This window comes from Cetorhinus maximus, chromosome 7 (genome assembly GCF_964194155.1).
Source record: "Cetorhinus maximus chromosome 7, sCetMax3.hap1.1, whole genome shotgun sequence".
Taxonomy (NCBI): Eukaryota; Metazoa; Chordata; class Chondrichthyes; order Lamniformes; family Cetorhinidae; genus Cetorhinus; species Cetorhinus maximus.
In genome coordinates this window covers 142,006,239-142,019,060 of record NC_135885.1, presented here as the reverse complement: position 1 = coordinate 142,019,060, position 12,822 = coordinate 142,006,239, and the positions used below count along the sequence as shown (strand labels likewise).

The 12,822-nt window shown below is 40.4% G+C and overlaps 1 protein-coding gene and 1 long non-coding RNA gene across 15 annotated transcripts in view; one reads left to right on the top strand and one right to left on the bottom strand.

Moving 5' to 3' along the window:
• The window catches only part of mbnl2 (muscleblind-like splicing regulator 2), a 109,610-nt gene that overhangs the window by 74,967 nt on the left and 21,821 nt on the right, over nucleotides 1-12,822 (bottom strand). For 8 of the 13 annotated variants that reach the window (XR_013577157.1, XM_078546019.1, XM_078546017.1 and 5 more), the window contains exon 2: nucleotides 2,928-3,773. Coding sequence is in view for 12 of the 13 variants with exons in the window: in XM_078546019.1 (XP_078402145.1) it covers nucleotides 2,928-3,101 (174 nt within the window). In the remaining variant the exon portion in view is untranslated. Of the gene's footprint in view, nucleotides 1-2,927; nucleotides 3,774-3,913; nucleotides 3,957-4,279; nucleotides 4,298-4,359; nucleotides 4,450-12,822 lie in introns of those variants that run through there. The other 5 variants (XM_078546014.1, XM_078546016.1, XM_078546011.1 and 2 more) reach the window with 5 other exon arrangements.
• The window catches only part of LOC144683027 (uncharacterized), a 74,976-nt gene continuing 66,226 nt past the window's right edge, over nucleotides 4,073-12,822 (top strand). The window contains exons 1-2 of one of the 2 annotated variants that reach the window (XR_013577159.1): nucleotides 4,081-4,151; nucleotides 4,237-4,397. This is a non-coding gene — a long non-coding RNA (uncharacterized LOC144683027). Of the gene's footprint in view, nucleotides 4,398-12,822 lie in introns of both variants that reach the window. The other variant, XR_013577158.1, reaches the window with a different exon arrangement.

The window sequence follows — 12,822 nt, the reverse complement described above, 5'->3', positions numbered from 1 at the left end:
CATGACTTTGAGAAGGTTTCTTGAAAAGATGAAAAGCAAAGTAGAGGGATCTTGGGAGGAAGTTCCAAATACGATGCAGTTAAACACTCTGCCACCAACAGCGTGGGACAGAAGGAAAGTGGTATGGAAGCCAGAAGGCTGTGAGAGATCCATGTCTGGAGAAAGTTGTACAAGTGGAGTACAGCAGGACATGGATAGATTGGAAGATAAGTATGACAGTTTTAAATTTTTAAGTATTGGGAGACATTGAAACTGTGCAAGTTTGCAAGGATGGACAAGGGTGTATAAGTGCCTAGTTCATTCAGGAGCACACCTGCTCTAAGCACATCTTTTGTTCCTCTTCTTGCCCCATTGCCATTCCCTTTGGCCCTCGAAGACTAACTCTTCTGTCATTCAATCTCTCCTGTCTTCCTCCTGTCACAGACCTTCCTATTTTGTCCTTGTACCACCCATCCCCTTGCTCAAAGCCTATTGCATCTCTAATCATTCCCAATGCTGATGACATGTGATCCACCTGAAATGTTAACTGTTTCTCTCTCCGCAGATGCTGTCAGACCCAAGTATTTCCATTAATTTCTGTTTTTATTTCAGATTTCCAGCATCCACAGTACTGATTTTCGACAGGCATAGTGCAACATAGTTGCTGATGGGATCAAAATGCGCACTACTGCATTTTGGATAAATATGGAGGTTATGGAGTGTGAATAAAGAAAGGTCAGTAGGGAGAGCTTTAGAACAATCAAATCCAAAGGTAATAAAAACTTTGAGGGGGATTTCAGCATGGGAAGAGATATGGTGGGGAAAGAGAGACAAATAATGCTGCAGAAGTAGAAATAGCCAGTTTCAGAGATAATGTGGGATTTCAAGCCCATCTCAAGATCAAGCAGAATGATTTGTTAACTCAAAGGAAGAGGCTAGGGAAGAAGATAGTGTCAGCATTAAAGACAGAGTATGTGGTGAGCATCAAAAACAATGGTTTGGGTTTTCCTGGCATTCAATTAAAGATACCTGTAACTTTTCCAAAACTAAGTTAGATGAGCAGTCTGACAGTACAGAAGTGTTGACAGGATGAAGAGAACTGGTACAAAGGTACAGATTGAGGTCATTAGCATGCAAGTGGAAGCTGACTTAATGCCAACAAATTTCACCACCAAGGGACAGAGTTGGAATCAGGAAAAGGTGGAGGAGGGCAAAGATAGATCTTCAAAAGACTCCTACGATAAGAGGGAAGGAAAGACAAGCCATTGCTAAAGGCACGCTGGCTGTGTCCAGATAGACAGGAGTAGAACCACACAAGGGCAGAACCATAAGAATATATGATCAACCAGTATTGAATGCTACAAAAAAGACAGAGACAGTGAAGAAAGGACAGAGCGGCATGGTCAGTATTACAAAGTCTGACACGGGATGGTGAAACAATGATATATTCTGGTAATTTGAAGAGGAAGAGTGGGTTAAAGGTGAACTTTTTGTGTAAAAGCAGTATTGAAGGGGAAAGGCAGTGCTAGCAGTATCAGCTAGCAGGCGAAGCCAGGATTGGTAGTAAATTAGAATGGAAACACAAGGAGCAAGTGCTTTTTATTCTTTCACAGGATGTGGGTGTCACTGGCTAGGTCAGCATTGCCCATCCCTAACTGCCCTTGAGAAGGTGGTGGTGAGCCAACTTCTGACAGTGGTGGATCCTATGGGAGAGTGAGTTTGAAGAGGACAATGGGGGTGATGGGGGAAAACGGTTCAGTGACGAAGGGCTGGAAAACCTGGGAGGCTGAGATGGAAGGGGACAGGAAGCAGACAAGGCAAGCTACTTGGATGGTTTTAATCTTGAGATTAAAAAGTACTACATTATCTTGGGTAATGGAAGCAAAGATGGAGAAGGCAGAAATAGTTTGAGGAAGCGGTTAGCTGTGGAGAGGAGAAGCCTTTGCTCTCTGGACCAGCTTCGAATAGTAACTTCAGCAGTGGAGACTATTGTATGGCACACCAGATCTAGAGGTTGATGAGTTAGTTATTCACCAGAAGCACAAACTTGTGCTGTCCTGTTTTAATGAGTGATGGGTGTGTGTGCTTGCACATATATGCATGTAAACGTGAATAGAGAATGGTTGTTTTGATGGAAAAAAGGTGTCAAAGAGTTAGAGAAGAATAAATAGTTTAATAAGCCTACAATAGTTGAGGGATCATGGTAGGTGGAGAGAGTTGGGAGTTAAGAGAAATCTTGAAGGAATTTCTCACTAGCACATGGCGAGGGCATTGGGATTAGGGGGGAGAACCTAGGTGGCAAGGGTGACAAAATAGTTGGTCAAAGCTAGCCTCAAATGTGACTGAGGCCTTGAGTGCAGAGGAGCCATGAGTGGCAACGAAGCTGAGGGGCCGAGTCAACTTTAAGAAAAGGTCAAGACTGAGCAAGCATAACAGGACAGAGAAATCAGGGGAGAGGGGCAGTGGGACAGAGGGATTTTGGTCTAGGTGGATACGGAAGATAAGGAGGACAGTGAAAAGACTGAAAGGAAGTAAAGAAAAGAGGATATTCTGCTAAATAAAAAAGTCTAAATGGGACTCTGATGAACAATATTTTTAGTACACATTTTCTCAGAGAGGAATAAAAGTGTCTGGATTCTTGAAGATTAACTAATAGAAATAGAATACACAGGAGGGTTTTAAAATAATAGTAATGAGTGCTAGGTAAAACCTTTATTTTCAAAGGCGCTATCAGATAAATATGAAAAAATCATCTGAACCTTCTCATTGTGGCCCCGAAAGACATTAAAGTATTCCTACTAGTAAGTGCTTACTTCAACAAAGAATAAAATTCTCAATACAGTTAAAACCTGTTACAATCGCCAAAGTTTACAAAAACGGATCAATGGATTTTGAGCCACAAAATTAGAAACGACACTATTGAAAAGCTTGACATTAAAATTCCTTACCTTAAGGGAATCAAAGCATGCAATAACTCGCCCATTTTCAACCTGGCAGCTTTTTGGTGGATGTGCAAACTTGCATTCCTGGTCTGAACGTGAACATGTCCCTCTCTGAAACTGTCTGCACACTTCTAATGTCAGCCATTTTGTATCACGTACTGGAGTAACGTTTACAGCCATAATAAATCGTCAAAGTGAAACGTGGTTCAGAACAGCTTAATATCAGGATTCTTGGGGAAAGAATGCAGCAGTCAACAGAATTAAAATCAAAAATATAGCTCTCCTTTCTTAAAATATAAAAATGCCTCTTAATGGTCATAAAAGCAGAAAATTACTTCATAAAATGCTGCTGGAGAATTATTTTGCGGCCTGCTAGTCAACATTAAAACAGACAACTAGTCAACAAGCGATCGGTTACCAGTTGGGAGTTGTGGGGTTTTAACCCCTTCTTGTTGGTGGCACGTCTGGTCTGTTTTATAATGTACTTCTGCTGACACAGCTCTTTGTTGCTTTTAATAAAAAGTTATTTCGATGCAATCACACCCGTTGATTGAATACTAATCGCATTCAAGTCACTTCCAGTTATTGATTTTACTGCATTCGGCACACTCAGCTCTCTGTATGTTGGTTTAGTTTCTCTCGCAGCAGATTGTTGTTCCAATTTTTTTGATGTTACGGCCAGTTTAAGATGAGGCAGCAGCTACAGATGCAGCAGAGACGTTTTCTGTTTTCAGTTGCACGTTAGGTCAGACATTTGTCTAATTGGCAACAAACAAGTCTCAAAAGAGCAGATTGACCTAAAAGCAGCTCCAAGTAACACAGACTTCCGAAAAGGCACTTTTTATCACTGGCCTGTTGATAAAAACAAAAAAAAAGCAAAATTAACGTTTTAGCACAGTAACTTTCACTCTACTTGAACCAGCCCTGCTATATTGTACGAAGCTGTTGATCACTTTCAATGTACTCGAGATGAGAACGGAAGCAGTACTAACAAGGCAGCATACTGCAGTCAGCCATGCTATTGCAGATTAAAAAAAAGGAGTTGGCTTTCCTCGTGAAACTATGCTTGATGAAGGGAACAGCCAATCGCAACAAGTATTGCGGCAATATTCTGGGCAGCAGTCCAATAGTCTGATGTATCTCATAAATGGCTGAGTGTGCCAGATGACACTATGCTCTCTATATTGAAAATGCCTCAACCCAATGAGACCAGCCTACTGCTATATAGAGGTACTGTACGCCTGGCTTCAAACTGATCGGAAACTCATCTCTACAGGCTGCACTTCTATTAACTCCATTCCCTTTATTCATTCAGGATTAGTTTTATTTTCCATCTAAAATAAAGAAAAGGCACTCACAACCTTCAGCTCCCTTATCTGGAAGAAAATGGACATACAGTAATTCAGTCAATGTTTCACTAACATCTGCGAACACTTACATCTACAGACGCCGAGCAGTGAAAGGGAACCACAGAAGGTAATGACGGAATGGGGGTGGGGAAAGTAAACAGCGCAGATTCTGTCAAACAGGCAGCAGCTATATTCTACTTCCTTCATGATTTAACCCTGTGAATGCTAACTAAGAATGAGTGCATCTAAATATGAAATTTTGATCAAGACAATTGCAGGATGTTGAATTACTCATAACAACTGTAGCACGTCTGATTTGAAAATAAACACAAATTGCAATTTAGTTTTAAAATGCTATGTTCTGACTGCTAGCTGAAAGGTATTCTTACAAACATAACTGAGATGATCCCTATAAGAGAAGCTAATTAGCTATAGTCCACAAAAGGCCATAGGCATCTCTCTCCATTAGGGAGTGACACAATTGTTTATACATAGCTTGAGGGGCACTACTCTGCAGGTGAGGAGGCAGCCCTCCATGAACTACCAGAGCTAGTATGGGGATTGAACCTGCACCATTGGCATCATTCTGCATTACACTCTAGCTAATTAGCCAAATGAGTTAACCGACCTCCCCCACCGCACCCCCACAGATAAGTTTTATACAACTGTTGTGACAGTAATATGACACACTCAGTGCGGTGACAATGAAGCACAACAGAATTAAACTGATTTCTAGACAATACACCAGTCAAAATACTATTCAATAGGACTTTAAAAGCATAATGTACAAATTAATAATCCAATTTCCTGATTAAGCAATAAATAATAGTGCTCTATCATAACAGAATTGCTAACATATTTCAGGGGCATGTGCTCCAGCAATGTCCATCCATAACTTTAGTGGCTTATTTAAAATTTTTATTTGTACCAAACCAAATCCAATAGCCAAAATCTGAATAATGTAGAACAGTGCAGGAGGAGGCAATTGTGTTCATTTCAATAGCTTTGGGCAGCAACAGCAGACATTTTTATAGTCCATGTATATTTATATTATCAGTCTTCAAAATTCAATAATTTTACCTCATGCGGCTGATCTTTAAACAAGTTGTGTGTAGTGGCTGCACATAGTGTACACAACCTGTGCCCAGCAGCTAAATTCCTTCATCAGGGCCAACCACCAGGTTTTGAGAAAGCAGCTAGAGACAGTTATCCAGGCTAATCCTGAGCCCTCTTAATGAGATTAGTAAAGGTTACCCTTCCCATCCTCTCAGCTTGGGAGTAGCACACAAGAGTGTGATGATAGAGAGGGGGTTCAGGGGCAGCTGAGGGTTCTTGCATCCGACAAGCTCAATTTGAGAGTTTACCAGCAGCACACGTGGCTTAGCGTCTGCAGGCATCGACTTATAAAAGGAGGCAGCCAGACTTATTAGAAACTGAAAACCGAAGAGAGAAGTGAAAGAACCACCAGATTTTAATAAAATTTTTATGTTATGCTAATCAAAGTCAATATATATGTCAATATGTTCCTTAAAGTGCTACAGGGGAAAAAATAAATCAAACATAGGTAATAGTAAATAATAATACAGGTCTTACAAACCAACCATGGGGTGTCAATCTGCGTCAGCTCTAAGTGCAAAGCAAATATAATTTACAGCTGAAATGCAAGTGAGCTGATGCTACAGTCCAATTGATAAAGTGTTACTAAAGAATATTCAGTACTAGTCTTTGTTTAAATGTTATAGTTAAATATTTATGACAGTAATACGACCATAATATTTAAGTAAAATACAATGTAAGAATTTCACAAAACACTATGGCAAAAAAATCAATCGTACATACATGCATTAAAATTCAAGAATCAGAATTACAAGAGAAACATCCATCGGGCTAAATATGGAAATGGTGACATATGCAAGTTGGCAAAGTTGTGGTTTCTAGGGAAGAGCGAGTGAGAATGTAAATTTGAAGATACTGCTAATCTATTCATGGACTGTGGTCTCTCTCTGTGCTGCAACATTTTATTAAGTCTATGCTGCTGTTTTTCTCTACAAACCACGTGGTCAATTCTCATTCTCCTGCTTATTTCCTTTGCCCCTTAAATATTCCTCCTTCTCAAGAGACATTCTAACTCATATTTAAAGAAATTATGAACTCTGCTTCAGAGATAACTCTTAGCAGACAATTTTGCATTACAGCCATTGCCCATTTTTTAAAAGATTGTTTTAAATTTATGTCCATCTCAATGTGGTATTTGCCGTATAAACTTTCACAGCCTTGGAAGGCCTGCATCAGGTCACTCTTGACCTTATCAGCTCTAGTAAGAAAAAGCCAATGCTACTACAATTACCACCACCAACTTCCTTGTTCTCAATTCCAAAACTGTACATTATTTTTCTATCCATAAACTTACTTTCTTCCGTTGGTTTGGCTAAGGCATGCATGAAATATCTTTATTATTAGGGAAAAATGTGCATTTGAATTAGGTAATAGGGTAGTAAATGATTACATGACTTTTTAAAATTCATTCATGGGATGTAGGCGTCGCTGTGTTGCCCAGCCCTACTTGCTCTTGAGAAGGTCGTAGTGAGCCACCTTCTCGAATGCAACTGAGTGGCTTGTTAGACCATTTCAGAAGGCAGTTAAGAGTCAAAAACGCTGACTGCAGGACCTATATTCCAAGAGTTGGTCACTGCTGTCACTTATATTAAAGAAAGCATCAAAAAAAATGCAACATGATTTAAGCCAAGTTATATTTTAGTGCTTCAGCATCATCCACTGGTTAAATATTAACAAGTTTTATCTGGAGTCAACTTTGGCATGCTCATAAATGCAAACATCTCTGCAAATGCATAAAGGTTTATTTGTGTCTCCACAAGTACAGAAATGATTCTTCTCTTACATCCAGTATTGTGAAGGGTTTTGGCATCTACTCTTCAAAAAGGTACATTGGCAATAAAGTAATAAACACAGTATATTGTTTTTACAGTAAGATCACACTTGGATCAAGGTGAAAGTTCTTACTTAAATAAGTTATTTTTAAAAATCTTTTAATTTTTTTAATTGCACTCAATATTTGGTTAATCTACAGCCAGGAGTGGAAAAATCTGCTTTTACATTGCTGGTCCAAGGCCATTAAAATAAGGATTCATGGCCTGTTCCACATTGCATCTAGTGAGATCAAAAGCCACAAAGAACTAGGGAAAATATTGCACGTTAGGAACGGTGATGGCAGTTTCAAATATTAAATTCTCCACTGCCTCCCTAATATCTTTTCTTCTCGAATTAATCTCCAGGTAGCCAGATAATTCTCACTGGCACACTCCCTATTACCATGCGCAATGGGTAATTCTGCCAGGAAATGGTCTAGACAATTCCACCAAAACTGGCAATCAGGAAAAGTTCAGATCCAAAATGTTAGTTCCAACTGGGAGTGCAATGCTCCAATGTTGCAACTCCTGGCTTAAACCCCAGATTAGCTAACTTAAAAAAAAACTTTTGCAATGGCCTACTCAAATTCACGCAGCCAATTCCCTTTCTATATTCTCAAAATGAAGATCCAAACCAAAGAAAATGTGCACATTTAGGACCGAAATGTGACTCAAGATAACTATTCTCCAATTTTAATCTTTGTTATTCAGTATGAAACTTCTGTGCATTGATAATAAGAGAATATATTTTTATAGGTATCTTTAGGAGCCATGTGGACAAGCATGGTCCACCTGGTTTTCTATTCTTCAATGGTGAGAAGCCAAAAAATAAACCCCAAGAATAGCCATACAATATCTAATATTGTGATACAGAAATCTTGCAAAGGAAATCTACTGTGTCCCCTGCTACTTATTTTATCCCCACTTTTAAAGGCAAGACTCTTTCTGGATGCTACTTAACTCAACACAGTATAAAAAACATATAGGTATGCCATCATTTGTAACGTCATGATTACCCTCTATTTCCTCAGTTCTTTACATGATCTTACCAGTTTAACTCCATAAGCTATATTAATATATTGCTTTTAACATAAGGTGAAGGGGGGGGGGGGGGGGGGGGCTTGGTATAGCGATATTAACATTCCAGTTTAAATGTTATGGTTAAATATTTATGACAGGGAATTTTGAATTTTGAAATTGAAGTGTTGCTTAACCAGGAACCACTGGGTTGTAGTCAAGAGGTGACCCTCTTAATAGGAAGCTAAAATACAAACCTGCTGGAAACGCTTGGTTGGCATGTGCACTCAGTTGACGTGCAGATAAAACAATGCAGGTGTCAACCCTTCCTCAGAGCTAGATATTGAAAATGAACAGCATTTAAAAGGAATAGAAGAAAAATGAGAGAAAACAGCCACAAGCACTTCCCTGTACACATGAAAGGAGAAACAGGCTTGTTAAATTCTTAGATAGAAAACAAAAGACAGAAATGATAACAGCATGAGGCACAAATAATGACAAATTTGAGAGATGTTGATGAGTGAGGCACAAAATACTAGCTCCATGGAGCAGGCTATAGCAGCCTAGGGATCTAAGAGAAGGAAAAAAAAGTAGGTAACAAGGATGTGGACTGTCCTGCCAGAAGTCATCCAAAACCAAGCATCAACATGACTACAAGGTGATGGGTGCATAGAGCTTGGTATGACTTAGGGCAAGGGCAGAGTTTTGGATGATGTTAAGTTGACAGAAGACAGAACATGGGAGGCCAGCCAGGGGTGCACTGGAACAATCAAGCCTGGGGATAAGTCTAGGGGGAGAATTTTTCCTACGGCAGGTGGGCTGGGCGGGAGCAGAACAGATTGCTTCCCGCGAACAGCTGCGCGCTGCCATTTTATGCACGCGGGCTAATTAAGGCCCGTCCAGCGTAACACACGGCCAGTAGCGCTCAGCGATACCTGTGCGGGTGGGGGGTGGGGGGGGGGGGTGGAGGAGGGAGAGTCGGAGCCTGCGCTCTTTCGCACATGTGCATGAAAGAGCGCAGCGATCTTCCTGAGGCACAGAGCTGCCTCAGTGAGATTGTATGGATTACAATACTTTTTAAGAAATGAAGTAAAAATTTATTTAAACATGTCTCCTCATGTGGCAGTGTCACATGAGCTGGGACATGTTTGTGAAGTTAGTAATATTTATTTATTTTTTTATAAATGCTTCAGGGAACCTCATCCAGCCTGTGGATGAAGTTTCCTGAAAAATGCGAAGGCTGCTTGGGTTCTTTGCCTGCCCATCAACCTTAAGGTTGGACAGGCAGCATTCTTAACAAATGTAATTACTTTTTTAATGGCCTTAATAGGCTGTTGACAGTTTGGCACGCGCCTGCTAAACGAAATATTGAAATGACGCACGATATCATTGCGTGTCATTTTACACGTCGGTTTGTCGGGTCCACCACTGCACGCCGACCGGAAGATTCGGCCCTAGAAGTCCTGATTGATGGTTTTAGCAGATGAGCTGAGGTAGGAATGGACTTGGGTGAAGTTGCTCCAGGGTTTGGATGACAGGGGAAGACAAGAACAGAAAACACAAGCTGGGTTTTTCACATGTCTAGCTTTTACTTTTTAAAAAAAAGTATCTGTTGCTGGTCGATTCACTCCATTTAGTTTTTTTTGGTAATAAGACTGTTGGGGCCTTAGCCTTCATCTGTAATTCTCTCAGTTACTTCAATGGCTGAAGTGGAGGGGGTTGTGGGAGGAGTGCTGGGAACATAAGAGGGGGACATGTTGATGCTTGGTTTTGGATGACTTCTGGCAGGACAGTCCACACGCTTGTTACCTACTTTTTTTCCTTCTCTTAGATCCCTAGGCTGCTATAGCCTGCTCCACGGAGCTAGTATTTTGTGCCTCATGCTGTTATCATTTCTGTCTTTTGTTTTCTATCTAAGAACTTAACAAGCCTGTTTCTCCTTTCATGTGTACAGGGAAGTGCTTGCGGCTGTTTTCTCTCATTTTTCTTCTATCCTTTTAAATGCTGTTCATTTTCAATATCTAGCTCTGACGAAGGGTTGACACCTGCATTGTTCTATCTGCACGTCAACTGAGTGCACATGTCAACCAAGTGTTTCCAGCAGGTTTGTATTTTAGCTTCCTATAAAGAGGATCACCTGCCCCACCTTTTCAGAACTGACAAAAGATATCTGCCTCAAATAAATCCATTTTCTCAGGTGATAACCAATCTGTTGTGCAACAGTTTGTTTAACAAATACTACTGCTGATACAACCTCCGCTTTCTGACTAATTTGAAGAAGCAACCTGTGTTTGCTAATACCATCTTTGTTAATATTTAAATGCTGTAATTAGAGAACAGTGTGGCAATGACCAATGTTAGCTGCCCAGCTAAACCTACTTATGATAGAAGCTCCCCCTCATTACCATGAAAACTTTCTTCACCTAATAAACTTTACAACATATAAAAGCGGTATGCTTTTTTTAAGTTGATAGCAAAAACATTGAGGGTTCGTTTAATGTTTCTGTTTTTGCAAAAAAGCTAAAATTGCAGCATTATAGAGTCTCACAACCCAACTAGATTGCGGAGGGGTGCAGTGATACTCACTGAAAGAACCAGTCCAATCACTTAGGTTTGACACCAATTCCAATAGAACTCCAGCAAAGGTGGCAAAGAATGCCAATGAAAAAGTCCCTTACTCCAGCCGTGCATTTTTTCCAACATATCCAAGGCTTTTTAAAAAAAAAACTCATTCATGGGGTGTGGGTGTCGCTGGCTAGGCCAGCATTTATTGCCCATTCCGAATTGCCCTCGAGAAGTTGGTAGTAAGCGGCCTTCTTGGACCGCTGCAGTCCAAGGTGTTTCTACAGTATGGATGCTCCCACTCTTGCTTTGTAAACACATGCTTTTCTGTGAAAAGCTGTGAAGAAAAAGATGGCTAACAGTGGCCTGGGTTTTCATTACTCGGGGTGTATGCTGCTGAAGCAATACACTTATTTGCAGTCCATTAAAACACGTGGTGCTTAGTTGTTTGGGGGTGGGGGGAGAGAGCGGGTGGCCAATTTACAATAATGTACTGGTTCCAATGAATCTTCTCTTTTCCAATTAAAATCAACAAAATGTGCAGAATTTTTAGTACATCCTCCTCCGCCCTCATCCAGATTTAAGATTAGCAGGAGATGGCCATTTGTATTTAGGTACAAGCCAATTTGAACAAAGGGGATGCAAAAAGCCCAGTCTATTTCAGGATAAACGATATAGGCCCAGCACAGTGCTATTTGAAGTAATATCCAACATAGATTTCCTCCATCAATACTGTGACCGGCAAACAGCACTACATAATCAAGTGGTTACGTGAGGAATTGAAATGAAAGACCACACCCTTGCTTACTGGATTTGTGGCAGGATGACTTGGGACATTGTCAGATTTTCCTTCCACACCTTCCAGTGGAACTACTGCCTTAATAAAGTACTCCACCCACACAGCCTGGCCGAGAATTGATGAACTCTTTCCAAAATGGACACAATGACAGACACTTCGGGAACTCACCACCTTTACTAAAAAACCTGCAATGTGGCACCGAGGCTTCTCACTTGCCTGATTGACAAAGTTAGCAAAACTAAATGCAACCATGGTGTAGATTGAGAAAAACAAACAGCCGTTGGGTTTATTGTCTGGGTAATTTGTGTAGTGTGCAAATTAGGTTCATTTGAAATTTAATGAGCTCGCTTTCATTCTGCACTAGAACTGGAGTAACCAACATTCAGTGCAACACCTCCCTGACACAAGGAAGGACTAGGAGTAAAGCAGCTCTCTTCAGCAGCTTACCCCATGAAACGGGCCGTGTAGTAGAAGTACTTTTTTCTGAAGTTGCAAGGTTTTCAGGCTTGTGCATTGTGTAATATGAATTGACAAGGAGCTGTGTTTTTTTTTCTTGAGTGCTTGGAGCTATAATGCTCATGATTAAAACTGAGCCTCAGAAAAAAAACACCTCTACTTCAAGGCTACACAACCTGGACAAGTCCAAAATAATTTCCAGGGGTTGCTTCAATTAATACTGTAACAGTGACAATTCCAGGAACTGCAGATGATAAGGCAGATTAGGGTTCCTTTCTTCCTGTGATAGCCCAACTTAAAATAATACAAACTTTAGCAAACGCATACATTAAATTCCATAAACATTTTCTTTTTGGTGAAGGTACAAGTACTGTATATTCTCATGTAAACATTTTCCAAACAGGATGGCTTTGAGAGAGCAGATCCTGCAATGACTGCACTTTAAATCACAGCCAAGGGTGGGGCATCCTGTCTTTCTGTTGTTTGCCAGTGTCAACAATGTTACTGGACAACAATCCAGGCTCTAACATAGAAGTTCAGAGTTAACACTGAAAATAAAGATATCAGCAAGCCTTAAAGCTTTAAATTCCTATGGTCTACATTCATTGGAAGGGCATTATCATTAAAGGGAAAGGAAAGTCTGGTTGGTTGTTGGGGCAGGGGGGCATATAGGAGACAGGGCTCCTTCTTCAATGATAATGTAAAAAAGACCTTGTTTCAAGAAAATGGGAGAGCGTCAAATTTCCTAAGCAAATGCCCACCATTGACAGGGTCACTCCAGAAGCTTTGAA